The sequence below is a fragment of the Phaethon aethereus genome (genome assembly GCF_964289735.1).
Source record: "Phaethon aethereus genome assembly, chromosome: 1".
Classification (NCBI taxonomy): Eukaryota; Metazoa; Chordata; class Aves; order Phaethontiformes; family Phaethontidae; genus Phaethon; species Phaethon aethereus.
Genome location: NC_138575.1, coordinates 28,498,483 through 28,515,143, shown reverse-complemented (window position 1 = coordinate 28,515,143; position 16,661 = coordinate 28,498,483). Strand labels below are relative to the sequence as shown.

The 16,661-nt window shown below is 41.0% G+C and overlaps 1 protein-coding gene across 1 annotated transcript in view; it reads left to right on the top strand.

Moving 5' to 3' along the window:
* The window catches only part of ST7 (suppression of tumorigenicity 7), a gene marked incomplete at its 3' end in the record, with an annotated part of 156,923 nt that extends 145,687 nt beyond the window's left edge, over positions 1-11,236 (top strand). The window contains exons 13-15 of the mRNA XM_082001783.1: positions 1,390-1,482; positions 4,525-4,664; positions 11,141-11,236. Coding sequence (XP_081857909.1) covers positions 1,390-1,482; positions 4,525-4,664; positions 11,141-11,236 — 329 coding nt within the window. The remainder of the gene's footprint in view (positions 1-1,389; positions 1,483-4,524; positions 4,665-11,140) is intronic.
* Between the last annotated feature and the right edge of the window lie 5,425 nt (positions 11,237-16,661).

Here is a 16,661-nt window from a genome sequence, read left to right as displayed (position 1 = left end):
TCAAGTTTGCTGCCTGTGAAGATCATACAAGGCTTGGTTTATTGTATTTGTACTTGGCTTTTTGGGGTGTTATGGAGAGGGGGGATTTAATAATGAAAGAATGTTACAGCCCGGGTTGGTTTACAACCTTTGAGGATTTCTGCCTTCTTTACTATTGCTTTAAGCATAGTAATCAAGAATAAATACACTCATATAATTGCACAAAAAGTACAGCTAACATTATTTCAAATGCAGTGTGCGCAACTGAAAATATTGGGGTATTGTGTATTTTAAACCAATTCCTTGGTTGCCTTGTGAGCAAGAGATAATGGAGTGTTATTGTGTGGTGGTAGGCTGTGCCTAACATCTAAAATATACAGTGCTTCTAGGACATCTGTTGAGGAAAATATTGCTTCAGTGACTGATGTTCATAGGAGTAGTGAGAATAACACGTTGATGACATTTTAACAGTGAGAATAATATATAGGATAATGGAAAAGGATGCCTTGATTGCAAAGCTGTAATTCAGTCAAGTATTCTGATGTTTCCATAAGCCACACTCAGATGGCCTGTGACATCATCATCATCCAGATTTAGTAATCCATTTCCCTCCCTCTCTGTTACTATTTTCAATTTAAAAAATGCATAAGATTAAGTATTAAGTAATACATGACCTGAAGATTTATATTGGAAACCTGACTTGATCTGCTACAAAAGAATGCATGTGAGGAACCTGGTTTTAATAATTCAGTATTAATCTTTGATTGCCAGATATAAAATGAAAACATGGCTGTGTTGGTTAAAACTGGTTCTCTGGGCTTGAGTCATCAGTGTTACCTGGTCTGTGGGAGGGTGGTGAGAAAAAAATAGCGTACGTTTTTCCATGCAAAAATTCTATTATGCTTGATGCACAGTTGGCCTGAATTCACAAGCTTGGCTGGTTATTTTTGTAGGCTATACTTGTTAAATCAGATACATTTCTTTCCCCTGAGATTTAAAAATTCTGCAGTCTAAAAGCCTAAGACAAATGTGTAAATTTGGCTATTTTCTCATCCCAAATCCAAAACATAGCTTCACACTAGCTTCTCTGCGGAAAATTAACTCAACCCCAGCTGAAACCAGGACATATGTACAGTGGGCTTTGATCATGCAAACATTCATGTATGTACTTGTAATGTCGTGTCGCTTGATGCTCATGAACCTTCTCCCAAGAATAAACATAAGTGTTTGCAGGATTAAAAGCTAAGTGTAGGTTTATATTTTGGCATTTCATTGAGCAATTTATATGCTGTTTGCAAGCAAATATTAATGTTATATTTTGTCTGTTTTTCAAAATTGTAAATATAGTTAAGTATGCCCAGTGACTGCCACGCTCGCTGTAACTTGTGCATGGTGTTGTTTTCTTTTCAGCTTTCAGAATGATCCCCTATCCACTGGAAAAAGGACATCTTTTCTACCCTTACCCAATTTGTACAGAAACTGCAGATAGAGAACTACTACCGTGTACGTTCAACTTCTCTCTTCTTACTATTATCATCAAAGAATCGTTTGCCTGAGTCTCACAGCACTGCTCTCCATTGATGCCTTTTAAAATGGATACACTGGATTAGAATCATCGGGTTGACAGGGTCTCTGGAGCTTCCTTGATGGTTTAAGAGGCAGCTCCTAGCCATAGTTCATAACAATTAGCTATATCTTTATTGTTGCTGACGATGTAGGGACAGGGAGAGAGATTACTGAAGAGGTATAAATCAGTTAGATCTTGCTGTTCTCTCTTGCCAAGACACTGGAAAATATGTCTGGTCTTTCTTCTCAGGTAACATCCCATCAAACAAAAAGCACAGTGGCACAGCCTTGCTAGTCTTTTGCAGACACAGTAGCTACTTAAATTCCAAGGCAAGATCAAATCTGCTTGAGGACAGCTGGATCATTAGCGCAGCTGTTATTCTGACAGGTTATGCTGACATTTTCTGAAAAGCAATCTTAAATAGCAAGAAAGGGTTTTCTTTGTGTAATGGTTTATGTGCTGTTATGAAGAGATTGATGTGAAATTACCTCAGTCATTTATTATATATGTTTATGGCATGCATTAGCAAAGTGCCAACAGCGTTCCCAGTGCTCTGCAAGATGCAGATATAAAGACAGATCCAGCCCTTGGGAAGAGTTACAGTCCAAGCTAATGGGACTTCTTGCAGTGCATGCAGTGAAGCACAAGAATGCAGAGGAAGAGCCAAAGCAGCCAGTCTTGCAAACAGTTATGCTTCATTCCCACATGTTTTCTTGCTGAAGTCAGTGGGACTTTGTGTGAGCGCAAGTGGAACACAGGCAAGTGCAGAGGGGTTTGCAGGGTCAGGGCAGGGGAGGCAAATACAAGTAGATCCAAGGAAGGAGATTCTTCTCTCACCTTGTCTATCCTTGAAAAAGGAATAAAAAGAAGTTTTTTCTGGAAAAAGTAAAACAGCCTGCTTCTGCTGTGAAGGCTGGTTTTGAGAGCATTTGCACTCTTTGTAGTCTTTCATTCAAAACTTCTCTGGTTTGGGCTGAAAAATGTGTTGCCACTTTTTATAAGCCTATGTGAGTAAACATTAGGTGAGAATAATACAGAGAAAATCACTCACTGTGAGTCTTTTTCACAGTATATTCTTGCTGATACTACACAGAAATCCTTGGCAACTGACAATATCTCCCCACCCCATTATAATCACCCTAATTACAACAACACCTCTTAGAGTGCTCTGCTTGCTTTACTCAGAGGGATGCTGAGTTGGGGAGGGTGGAGTGTCAGGAGATTTAGGAATGACAGAGTCATGCAGAATAGCTCAGCGTTCTCTTTTTAGATGCAAAACTAATCGTTCTTGTCAAATGTTAGAAGCAAGGGACACTTTAACAGCATATGCAGACAATCGTGTTCTGCTCTGGCAGTTACGAGAAATGCCTTTCACTGCAGTGTCTCTTGGGTTTGAGTAGGGAAGGGTTTAACACACTGTGACAGACACAGGTCAGTTAAAGGCATTTGCCATACCTGTCCATACCCTTTAATTGCCTGTGTAAAGGTCAATCAGCTGGAATTGTATCAGAACACTACAATCTGGTAGGCCCTCCAATTTAAAAATATAAATCACAAACCTTTTGCCATGGCTGGATAACAGACCGGAACAACAAGTTTGAGCCTGTGTCAAAAGCAAGTGCAAAAAAATGAGCACAAGAAATCTTAGACTTACAAAGTCCATGATCTGCTATTTCCTGATCTCCAAGTTTAATTTAAATCAAAGAGAAGTTGCACATTATCTGTGTTTTTTCTTTTTAAACTGAATTAATTAGGAGGCCCAAAAATCATACATATTTTTAGTTCATAATATTTTCATTTAAACTCTTATGAATTCCTGCTGTTGGCTTTGGAAACGACTACACTCTGGATGAATGCAGTCACGAATATTGTCCTGCTATGTTGCTGGATTTCCCTGTGTTTACATTTTCTGCAAGTACAATGAGATGAGAGCTGGTCACTGAAGCAAAGAAAGTAGGCAAAATGGAAGAGTAATGTTTAGTGTGTATAAATAGTCATAGGATTTGAGTATATGGAAAGCCTTGAGGTTGGTCCTGTATGAGAAAAAACATTTCAAAGTTTGAATTTATCATGACTGTAGCTCCAAACTATGGACTGAATGAGTGAAGCAGAGAGATAAGTGTCCACCAGACCTTTTGCCAACCCAGCCTAATTTTCACCTTGAATCTGAGCTACCATAAAATTTTAAGGGATATATTCTTCCAGTATAATATTCACTATCCTTTTCTGACCCTTTTAGCCTTCTCAGTGCTGCTTTCTCCAAAGCCAAGCGAGTGATTTTTCATACCAGAGTTGAGGAAGTTTCTGTATTCCTTTTAGTGTATACTAATAAACATCTTAAAAATTCACTATTAATTTAAATTCCAGGTTTTAACGCTTTAAAAAGTTGTTGTATTGTTATAAGTATACAGAGAATTCTGAAAATCTGAATTTAAAGTACGTGTTTATATGTCCTCCCTTTAGGATAAGTTTTCTTGGTTCTGCAGATTAAACCCTCAGGATTTACTGTTACAAAGGCTGTAGTTTTACAGCCTGCTTAAACAGATCTACAGCTATGCTTCTGCAAGGTTGGTCTTGCTGCTGCTCCCGGGTGCATGTTTCTGCACTCTCTGTGTATCAGCATTAGCAACATGCAGCCGTGCAGCTGGTCAATGACCTGCGTAAAAAACCTGGATGTTTTATTTGTAGGTTAGTTTTCTGGGATTAGTTGTTGCACAGCTGCATTATAGTTAGTTTTGGCACAAGGAAAGCAAAAGTGACATGTACATAGGACCAGAGTAAGCCAGAAATAGGATCTTTAGATGAGGATTATTTGGCGGTGAGATGACTGACCCAACGATAATGTTAGCCTTAGGTTTCAGACCTATGTGTTTCTTCTTTCAAAAGCATCTTTGGGTGTCTGTGGCTGTTTAAACAGTGTTGGGTTGGGTTTGAGGTTTTTTATGTATAATTTGCCTTCCCATCTTTTTTTCCTACAGCATTTCATGAAGTTTCAGTTTACCCCAAGAAAGAGCTTCCCTTCTTCATCCTCTTCACTGCTGGACTATGTTCTTTCACAGCCATGCTAGCCCTCCTGACACATCAGTTCCCAGAGCTTATGGGGGTCTTCGCAAAAGCTGTGAGTATTCTCTACTGCTGCTCTCTTCTGGTAAATAAAGACACAGATGCAGGAAGAACTGAGCTAAATATTGCAGGGTATTAAATATCTGCATATTCAGTAGTATAAATAAAATATCAAGAGATGTCTGAGCAGGGGGACACTTGAACAACTGTGCAGGGAGCTGGAGCTAATCAGTAAAACACACTACTGTCTGTCTTTTCTGGTCTATATGGCTCTTTTGTTAGGCTGGATCTCTTGTGATTTTGCCAAAAAAGGCTTAGTGGGAGAAGGGAATATCTGTGTTTTCATATATAATCCAATAAAATAAATTAATACTGGTTTCCAAACCCCTTTATTTTGTATAGAGCCATAATGACTGTGCTGCGCTTTCCAGTGCAGTAGAAACTCCTAGTATGAGCAGAAACAGAGTGTAGTCATAACCAGGACAAATTTCTGTATTCTTTCCCCAAACTGCCATGAAGGAAGTAGTCTCAATATTTCCCTCATAACTTTTCTTAACTACATCGAGGGAGGTCTCTGATAAATCTGCTTTTTTAATTGACCAAGGATTAATAAATATTGGAGGATGAGGGGGAAGGGCCATGGATTATGCTAAAACACTTTTTTTTTGTGTGTGTGTGTGAAACCAGGTGGTGTGCTAGGATATGAAAAATCCACTTAGAGAAGAGTTCTAGGCTATTAAAAAAAACCTGTTTCCTCCAAAAAATACTGAATATCCTCTGTTGTAATTATTTTTTCAGATATATTTCTATCTCTTGTAGGTCTTGTATTTCCAAAACAGCTTCCTGGCCTTTTTTTAATGTCTTTGGTGCTTTTGATTTGGGCGGCAGAGGAGGTGGGCTGGAGGAGGCAAGGCTGAAAGGCTTTGGCAGATTCCAGATTGAAAGTGCTTTCTCAAACTCCTTTGCAAATAGCAAGAGACTTCCTTTTGCAGGTGAACCAGGTCTTCTACCACCCGGGCCTGTGCGTGATAGAGGTCTGGTAACAGCAACAGTTCTTTCATCAAGAATTTTCTTTCATTAGCTCTAGAAGACACAAAATAAGATTAGCTGTAGCAAAAGATGCCACTTCTATCAGCAAAAAGTGCTGAAACGTACCTGAAATATTATTACTTTCTCTTGCTTCTTGAGTCCATATGTAGGCATTTGGTGGACATATTTGGGCACATGATCTTAAACTTCTTTGTAAAGCTTTTTTTGTATTTTTTTCCTTAAGTGATTGAAATGCATGACCCTTATTTGGGGGCTCTTCCAATGTAATCTGCAATTTTCTTGTACTGTCACAGTTAATGACCCCAAATCTGTCCCTGTTAGCCTTGTTCCTGTGCTTGTCAGCCTTGTATTCTATCTGAAGCTGGCAGTATGATGAGATTTTGCGCTTATTGCTTCTGCTACAGGCAGTGAGCTACTGGAATTGGAGAAAATTGGTAGCATGTTTGCATGGGCTTAACTCACCTAGCTTTGGCTTCTGAGTGCAATTAGACAGAGATATCCGAAGTTGCCTTGGTAGTGTGTTAGTAATTGGTTCTCCATGGTTTGGAGCATGCAGGTTCCAAAGCCGTTTGGGGAATAGAATCAGACCAGAAGGGTCTATTTCCCTGATGTGTCAGTGCAGCTGCCACTGATGTTAATAGATACCCCAAGACTCTGTACACAGTTATTAAGTTCTGCGTATCAGAGCAGGCAAAGCTCCTAGTTAATAAAATAAGCACAGACAAATAGAACTGAAATGTGGGCTGTGTTTATGTGCATAAAAATTGGCAAGATCACTCAAGATCTCTGAAGCTGTACGGATGCGGGTGGTACGTCAGTTAACATGCATTGTGGCTTGTTTTAGCTGTATCTTAATCTTCAAAAACCACCACGCGCAGCACCTGCGTTTTTCTTGTACATGGGAAGGGCAGGATTCAAGCCCATGGCCATTCATTTAGTGGCTCGTAGAAAGGCTTTGATTCAGAAGGCTCGTTTTGTTGTCTCCCCTGGGAAAAGTAGCCAAGGTGTATGAGACTAAAGAAAATCATGGCAGACATCACTTTGAAATGCAGCTGTATCAGAACAGAGGTTGGCCAGCCCTGGCTCTTCCCTTTCAGTTTTAGGGAAGATTGTTTCATAAATAATTAATTTCATAAATAGCTAAAAGATGAATATGCTGACTGCTGCTGTGGTTATGTGCATTGAATTACCTATTCCTATATGGCTGGTACTCATTGTGTTGTGGTATATTACATTGTGAAACTGTGCGCATATATGTTAATTTTAATAGGTCAGAATTATTCCTTCTCTTATGCCTGCCAATCCCAAAAGCATTGCACAGATGTAATATCGCCGTCATGGACCAGGCTTATGTTACTGCAAGTTGACATTTACCGTATTTCACAAAAACTGAACAGGTTGACATGATTGGTTGTTGGGAACTGGCTTTGACCTGTCCTTCAGGTAGCATCATCTTGCACTTTTTCCATAGCCCATTAACCCAGACAGTGGGTTCTTCAAGGCAGAAAAAGCACTTGAGTTCCAAGGACCTCCTCCACGTGCAAGACTGCCAAAGGTGGCCTGTGCCACTATGACAGTCCCCTAGGGCAGCAGTCAAAGGTATTTTAAAGCTGCTTTCCTCTTCTGGGAGGTTCAACATAGGATGGAATTCACCAAACTCCATCCGTGCATACATGTTTTAGGGCCAGAATCTGCTCTGAAAGCTGCCTGTCAGTTCAGCTGCAAGTTTGGATATTCCCAACTGCATCCAGCCAGTTCTGTAAAGTTGTACCTGGAAGTAAGCTTGGCTCTTCCCATAATGAAATTGGAATAATCCAGTTCTTCTTTGATTGTGTTGTCAGGCCGAGTATCAGTAATTTTAAAATGACAGTAGATATTAGCATTTTCACTAGGTTAGGGAGAAGCGGGTTCACAGCTTGTGGTTTTAATTTTTGCTAGGCTTTCTAACAAAAGTCTTTGGAGGCCACTTAAGATACAAATACAAGCATAAAAAATTTGTGATTGCATGGCTTCGATAAAATTGTCAGCACAGTATAGGTATTATTAAATTTATTTCATTGTCATGCAGAAATAATAAAAATATATGGGAAATCGTTAAAAATATGTAAGTGCAGGTCCTTTCATGACACGGTAGCAATAAGAAAATATCCTAAATAAAATTGGGAGTTGTATTAACAAGGGATTCGCTATATTATTCAAGTCAACAGTCGTGTCTAAATGTGTAGTGCCTAGTTAAATTTTTTAAATGAGTGAAACTTCAGAAAGACTTATTTTTTCTCTGATTTGATTCCTTTGTTTGCCTGAGGTCACTGACATGGTCTGTTTCACTATTTCCTGTATGATGGATGAGACTTCAGTTCAGCAAGCAGGTTTGCCTAGCGAGAGACTTCATCTGCTTGGACCTCTGTAGACGGTGAGACAGGGGATACATAGATCAGATCACAGGGACTGAGCAATAAATAGTCAGTTCCTCCATGCAAACACCAGCCACGCAGTGGCAAAACTTAAAAAGATACTTTTGCATATCTGTTTTAATCAAATGGTGGTATTCAGAAGGTGATCCCAGAAAGCTGCTTTCTGCCAGCTTTAAAATAGCCAGGTTGGTAGTTTTCTTTTAAAATAGAGAATAGTAATAGCAAACTTTTTACAGGTCTCCCATCACCAGTTCTCTGCCACCCTGAATTCTTACTCAACTGCTGGTGCTGTTTCTTCTGTTACGTGTGGATAAAAACAGTGTCAAGAGGAAAGGCAAAAAAAATAAACAAAACAAAACAACTGTATCATGCAGACTAAGCCCTCTTGGGTGTTACCATGTGGCAAACAAGCTGGATAGGCATCTGCCAGTGGTGTCTGAGGACAGGAGCACCAGGAGCTTTCCAAGAGCCAGACAGCCCCAGCACAGATGTTGTTTACATGGGTTTGTACAAGAGAGTAGGTGGCATCCTGAACCTCTTGCTGTCAGCAAAGGTTTTGTTTGGACTTCAGTGAAGCCAGGCTTTGGTATCCATGAATTTAAATGTATTTTGTAGACCAACTGATTTTCCAGGTGGAGAAAAACTTGGCTCATTTTAAGCTATAGATACTTCGCTGAGTTTGTTATAAGATACAGTAGACTACTTCAGCAACAAAATTCCTGTGAATTGCAGTAAAAGTTACTGTCAGGCAAATTATTCTTGTTTCATTGATTTAACAAGTGTGTAATTTGCACTGGTTAGAAAGCTGGGTTTTACCTAAGTAGATGTGATGGTGCAAGCTTACCACATAGATCGAGCACTACTCAAAGAGCAGAAAATAATCCTCTAGTAAGCCTTCTGCATTTGGCAAAATTAAATGGAAATATTTATTTAAACAGTTCACAGCTTAATCAGAGGGAATGCTTCTACTTGGGCTAAGCCACTTGAAATAGTAATAGCAAACTCTAAGATTAGGTAAGTCAGTGTTACATTAATTCAGCTGTGATTCACGTTACACGGGTTGACCTTTAGCACTACAGCTGAAACACTCTGTTCAGCTTCAGTTAGAATAAGTTTTTTCTTTGACTTGTGCTTCTGACAAAATCTCATTACCGTTATGATGGTCTTACCTGGTTTCCCCATGATGCACAACTTGTCCATGATATGGTGGCTGTATTGTATGCAAACATGTCCAAGAGGAGAAAAAGAATTTGAATGTTTACTATTGCCTTTAAAATGCATAAGCATCATAAACATCCTACTTTTTTACCGTTAAACTCTGCACAGAGCCCATTTTGGGAAACAGTAAAACTGTTGGCAGATATTTTCTTGCTTGATACCATGAAATGGTTATAATCTCTGGCTGTTGGATATTACCATTTTGAAATGATCTAAATAGATTTGCCATATATAGCTGTGTTTCAGCAGCACACAGACCTGTAACAATTTTTGAAATACTTACCTGTAGATACTTAGGAGCGTAAGTTAGAGACCAAGGACATATCTGTATTAAATAATAAAATACTGTTCATTCTGCAGCTCCAAAGGCAAATGACACATCACAGCTCACGTCTGTAGCCCTAAACTCTCTTCCCTTCAAAGGCAGGATGGCCCCGTCCTCGCTGGCTGCTGGGGACTGTCCCTGCCCTGTGCTATCCCCAAACTCTGCCTGGGCTTTGTTGAGGAGAGACTAACTGGCAGGGGCCAGAACTGTGTCAGGAGCTGTGCCAGCAGTTCAGGAGTGTGGCTGGGTTAGGCCAGCACCCTGCACTGCGCTGCAGTCCTCCTTGCTTTGCGGGAGAAGACAAAGCCTGACCACTGCAGCTTCCTCTGCAGCTGGGAATAGAGAGGGAAGAGACAATTTCCAAAGGCAGTTCTGGTCCTGGGATGAGTAGAATTACGCTCTGGAAGTGCTTAGTTCTCTTCAGTGACTACAGGGGGACCAGAACCCCTCATCTGCATCTTTTAAGTGCCTAAAGATACATGGAACAAATTCAGAACAGGAAAAGGGATGCAAGTCGGTTAATATAAAAAGTCTGATGCTCTCTTTTGTCAAGAGAGAGAGTTCTTTTGGGTAAAAAGAGAACCCATCCAGCACCAGATTTGCTAAAGCAAAATACTGACCTACCAAGCAGACACATCAGTGCAGTAAGCAGAGTTTATATATTTTGTGCTGACTGCAGAGCAGTAACTGAAACACAAACCTCTTGCAGCTCTTTGCCGATCAGAACTGTGTATTTTTAGCAAAGTCACATCAGCCTAAATGGTTGGAAGCCACTGTGCTCTTTCATACATGTATAGGGCCCCCATGTATCTGTATGTAATGTGTACAGTTGAATTGCAATTAATATAAAGCACAGTTAATACATTTTTCCCAAAATTTTGGGAGTGCTTTGAGTATTTGAGTTCTGAGATGGGTAGATGGCAGTGTTTTTTTCCTGTGATAAAATGGTCTCTGTTGGCTTGACTTTTGTCACGTATGCCTGTCCTAACATTAACATATTGAAACCTCTTTCAACATTGCTGACTGTGTTCTGTAAAAGAGGGAGGAGGTTAAGATAAATTCCAGTCAGTGATGCCTCAATGTATATAGCAGAATCTATAGATAACCCAGAACCATTTTGACCCTGAATCTAAAGACAAGCTTTTTGTCTCTGAGAGGTGGTCTGACAGATTCTGCCGTTATGAAAAAGCTCTTTCCCTTCAGTAGGTTTTGGTTTGAGCTTTTAGTGGCTTCAGTATGAGCCTGAATCTGGGATGTGAGATGTGTGAAAACTTTTGTAGTTCATCACTTTAATCTTCATAAAAATGGGGCTTTCACTTTCTTTACTGCAAAATCCAGAAATCTATATATGCAAGGCTCAGGATTTGGCAGAAAGTCTTTATACGTGAGTTATATAATTTTTATCATGCTGGAGGATCTTACAGAGGAACGTGGCAAGAGTTTTGTTTCTTACTGGACAGCTTTCTCTTGAGGGTGTATTTTCTCCTGGATTTTGATCTGAATGTGTATCTGATTTCTTTGCAGTTTCTCAGCACCCTCTTTGCCCCTTTAAATTTTGTGATGGAAAAAGTAGAAAGTATCCTGCCCTCCAGTCTGTGGCACCAGCTGACAAGGATCTGAGGGAGCACGCCTGCTGACTGACTGCCATGACATCTTCTGTGCCAACTTTTTGTTGACCACAAGAAAGCATGATAAAAAAAGGGAAGCAGTTCTAAGACTTAAAAACTCTTCATGGATTGTCTGTTCTCATATAAAAACTGTTTTGTTGTACAAAATACATTGATGTTAGGTTCTATTATATTTTGCCTTCAGAAAAGAAAAAATTAAAAATAAACTTTTGTGTATTGCAGCATTGCTGTCTTTTGGCTTCTTCTTCAAAGCTCGAATTGTACTTTGTGTTCTTAAACATGTGTGGTGTATCTGCTTCACCACAGCCAGGGCTTGGCTTTCCGTTCAGTTAATGAAAAAACACTAATAACTTAACAATTAAGCAACAGTATCACTGCCTTTTCTTACAGAGTTCAGTTAGGGTGAAGCCCTTACTGCTAGAGACAGTCTAGACGAGGCTTCTGGACACTTAAAGCAGCTTTAGGCTCTCCAGGCAGTATGGATAGCACATTTGGCTTCTGATTCCCATCCTTGTGCAGAGGTCAGTTTTAGCCTCATTTGAATTTGCAAAAAGTCCATGTACTTTACAGATTTTCTTCACACCACTGTTACTTCAGGTACCTCCAGAAACCCATGCTTTGTTCTCTGTCCAGAGAGCAAAGCATAAATAATGGCAGAGAACTGGCGACAAATTTACTTGTAGTGAGTGATCGTTGCGTTCATGCTCTTACACATTTCTTGCTGAATTTCTGTTGCATTACTAGAGCTTTTCAAGTATGAAAAACTTTTCCCTGTACAGATTAAACATCAGTGTTATAAACTGTTGCTTGAGACCAGAAGCTCATTTGCAAAATTGGTGTTAGTTCATGCACAATTAATAGAGAAGTTGGTGTTTCGTCGTTAGTGCTTACCTCAGGAAACCTTAACCCAGAGCTCTGAGAGGTTTAGTCAAAGTATTCACTTATAACTTAGGCACTGTAGATGGAAACTTCCCACAGACACCTCTGCTAATGCACGAGGCCAGCTCTAAGATCAAGAATTTGATCTGGAAGTTGAAGCAAATAGTCCTCTCTCTGTCAAGAATTTAATTTGCATTCTTGCAGATGCCTCAAGGATATTTCTTTTTTTCCCTCAGCTCCTCTCCCAGGTAAGGAAGCATAAACCCAATGCAGTGGATCAGAAACGCCGCTTTTCCAGTTCAACTTTGCTGTTCTTCTAAAAATTCTAAACAGCTTAAGGGACTGTGATCACCAGCAGATAAGTTTGTCTATCAATGAGGAAATGAGTGAGCAAAGTCAAAACTGCTGTTAGCAGAGTTGGTATAAAAGGAAAGTGTTTCTCAACAGCAGGAGATGCATTATGTTCTTTTTTGCCCTCTTGATCACAGATAATGCTAGTCTACATAGAAGAAAGATTTTTGTCCAAGTGAGCACTGGTACAGCATTAAAGCAAACTGAGGAAAAAAGGCAACCCCACAGCAGGAGAAATGAACTGAAAGAATGAGACCTGAGGGAGGACATGGAAGATCAGAGAGCCCCGTGGCTAAGTGTTAAAACTGGTGAGGTGTGTCGCTGTCGGGGATTTCCATACAGGTTTTTCATCTCTGGCCATTATTCCTGCAAAACAATTCACTGTAATGTTGAAATTAGTTCGGCTCGCATTTAATGTGGGATGTGGCGTAAGATTAGAGGTAGTGGATTGCTAGCGTGGGGAAGTGTGAAACGGGCTGGTGTTTGTGTTCTCAGCTTTGCATCTGAATTGCTACAACAGCCACACGGAACACCTTTCCAGCAGGTGCTCCTGCCTATCTCTGGCTGTAGAACGATGGGTAATTATAGGTGTTTGTTTGCCTCACAACGGCGCTGTCAGAATTATTTAAGGTGGGTGAAAATCAGAAGGTTCAGGCATACTCAGCTCTTGCTGTCCTGTGCTGGTTTGTGTTGCTTATTCCCAGCCACCTCAAAAACCTTCATTTATAAATGAAGTTTATAAACTTTATAAAGTTCATTTATAGGTACCCTACATTCCAGAAGAACAAATTGCTGTGATTAACAGTCCTAATATGTAAATATGTTTGCCTATCAGTGTATTTCTAGCTATATACAAATGTCCATGTTTGTCAGCAGCTAAGGTACTAGTTTGGCCTTGTGTTAGAAGCAGTGATAATGTGAATTATGATCTGTGGGGGGATCACTATCTGTAATAATCTGATAAAAGGGAGTGCTTAACTCCTAGAAGAATCAGATCCTTCCCTTGAACTATGGGTAACTTTTAGGAACTCAAAAGTATCTGTATACAATTCTATTATTTCTACTGTTTCTAGTAACCATCTCCCTCATAAGCTGTAATGAGCCATGGATCTTATCTAGAAAATATTTCTTTAGCTTTAATTATAACTCTAGGTATCTGGGAGACCAGGCAAGTCAGACAAAAGGATTTTCTTTTTCAGTGGGCAGAGTTTGTTGCCTTAGGCTTTTCTGCCTCTGACACGTTTCCTGTGAAGTTCAGCGTGGCTTAGATCAAAAGGCGAACACAGCCCACGATTATAACGATGGAAAGCCTCTGGCTTAGTGCGGAGATGAGCCTTCTGGAAGTCGGATTCAGATAATAACTCATCCAAATCTTGTTTGCAGATTTTTTTGGGGGGGGGGGGGTGCTTTTAAGCTCCAAATGTTCACAGTTCCCCTTTTTTTTTTCTATAAAGACAACCTAGTACAATTTGGATGCATGCTATCTCTTTACGCTGCAACCTGCATAGAACAAAGGAGAGACAGACCCCCAGGAGTGTCAGGTAAGTCAAGCTGGCCACCTTCTGGCCCTCCCACTGGTTAGATGTACAGCTGCTCCAAGCCAGAGCCCTACCCGGAGAGGTGAATGCTGCACCTAGGGGAAGGCTGCTGTTTTCTCTGTCATTTGGCGTGAACATCGAATAAACGGACTTTTCAGTGGGATAGCAAAGAAGTCCTTACCCCAGGAGAAACAAGGAAAAACATCAGTTTTCCTACATTGCAGAAGCCTACAAGAAGGTAAACACCCGAAGGAAGCTGCACCTCCCCCTTACACAACGCTTCCCCCCCTTCACACTGGGACTGTCACTTGAAAGCCTCAGTGGCTCAGTTTAAGGCAGCGTGGGCGAGGTAGCCCCCAGCCCAGGGCAGAGAGGCACCGCCGGAACAATGGAGGGGGAGCAGTCCATATAGTGCTTCATATACGTTTGCTTCTTCCATGCAATTAGCGACAGAAAAGGGATGATGAAGCCATATCCATTTTAGCTGTTACACACCAAAATAAAAGGCATGTTTTCTGACTACAGCCCATGAGCTGCTGCTTTCACATCAGAATCCAAGTTCATGAAAACCGCCTCTGCCCCCAGAGGTGCCCATCACCTGTATGTAGCCCTTCCTAAGAGCATGGGGCGAAACCCACGGGGACGAGCAACCGTTGGTACACTCCGTGCTGCCACGCTGGATGAGGAGCTGTTTTTTCCTGGTGAAAGCACCCTCCCCAGCCCAAGAGGGCCGAGTCCTGCGAGAAGCTGGGCACGAAGCCTGTGGGCAGGGGCTGCCGGCTGCCTGCTGAACACGGGGGATTTGGGCACCCGGGCTGGGTGCCCTTCAGCAGCTGTGCAGCACAGTACCAGAACTGCGGTGCTTTATTCCTCATTCACATCAGCAAAGATGCTGATACAGGAGTGGGAGGTGAGGGTGAGATGCAGAAATTGGGTTTGGATGTTTTTGCAGGGGGGGAAAGGAAAAAAAGCGTAACAATCTCTCGAGCTGCAATACCCACAGCCCGCAACACACACCACTATTCCTAAAAGTCATTCCCCATTTTCCATACGGTAAAAGAACATTATACTTTTTTGGTGATATTTCTCCTCCTAAAACAACTCAACACGCTTTTTAGGGTTAAAGTTGTTAAAAAAGAAAATAGTGGGGAGGGAGCAATCCCAAAATCTTGGCAGGCTAACAGCGTTTCAGAGCACTGCTAGATTCTGATTTCATGCAGCAAAAGTAAAGGGAACTCCCTCAAGAAAATTGGACTGCATATTTAAAAAAAACCACAAACCGACAACCTTTTGCCTCATCTAATATTATTCTGACACTGAAGTGACTACCTAGGGACGGCTGTTTCCTCTCCATGACTAAACACATGAATAAATTTATTCCATAGAACAAAGTACAGGATTATTTAATTTGCCTTGCCTGATTTCTGTTTCTTCTGAGGGTTTTTTCCCCTTTTTTGTCTTTGTTTGATTAGCTGAAGGTCGAGGAGGTGCCTTTCCTAGCAATATTTACACCTCTGAGCATTTTTTCCCACTAAGAAAAAGCAAAAGCTCTCAGGAGTGCTTTTTTCATGGAAGAAAGAAGCTTACAGCTGTAAGAAGCCTACCTTGAGCTTTTTTAAAAAAAAATAATATCATAAATAAAGCAAAAAATGTAATCAAATAATTGACCAGCTCCGCTGTTACACATTTGTTGTGCTGCAAGATACTCTGTTTTCCCTCTGGTGAAGCAGGCTTGGTGGGGGGATTGCATCGCAGCTCATTGATAGGGCTCTTGCGCGGAATATAAAATTCAGGCTGCTGCGCGTGCCTCTGGCGGGCTCGCTGCTGCGCGGGGCAGGGGGTCTGGTGCCAGGGGACATGGAAAAGGCCACAGTACTCAATGCCACCATCTTCCTGGTCGTACTGGCAAGACCAGCCTTCAGGGACCACTGGTCCCTGAGACCAGGGGACGTCTGGAGCAAGAAGACGTACTTCGGTGAAAGAGGAGGAGAACCAAGTTGGGGAATAAAAATTCCCCCTTTAATTTAACGACCCCAAACACTTTACCTAGGACTGGAGAGTTCAGGTGGGTTTGTTTTCTGGCATATTAGCCAAATGGTGGAGTTAAGAAGCGATCTGATTTCATTACCTTTTATTCAACTTCCTAGAACAAGTTGTCTTGTAACAATGAGGCTTCATTTTCTCCAGAACACTGAAATATTTTCTGCATTATTACATGGTGAAGTTGTAGACTATGCAAAGGGTCGCAGAATCTTTCAAAACACCTGGCACAAAAACATTTAAAAATATTATACTGCTTTTAAGTTTTTTATGATTAAGGCTTAAAATGGGATATTGCTCAGGTTGTGAACTACGTGCAGATGCAATTTCACATTGAAATCCTAATAAAAATTCTCCTTGGGACTCACCTTTAAATACAATTGGGTGTGAAATTTTCCTTATCCAGCCCTGAGTCAGAATTGCCAGCAGTAACGAGGCCAGCGGTATAACCAGTGAACTGAAGGCGTATACGTGCACACGCGCTGCGTGTCTGTGTAACGAACGCACACACTGTACGCCAACACGCTGACAGAGCTGTTACCCCCAGCAGTTGGTTTATACCCAGAAGCGTGATTATTCTTACTTCTAACCGTGATCATCACATTAATG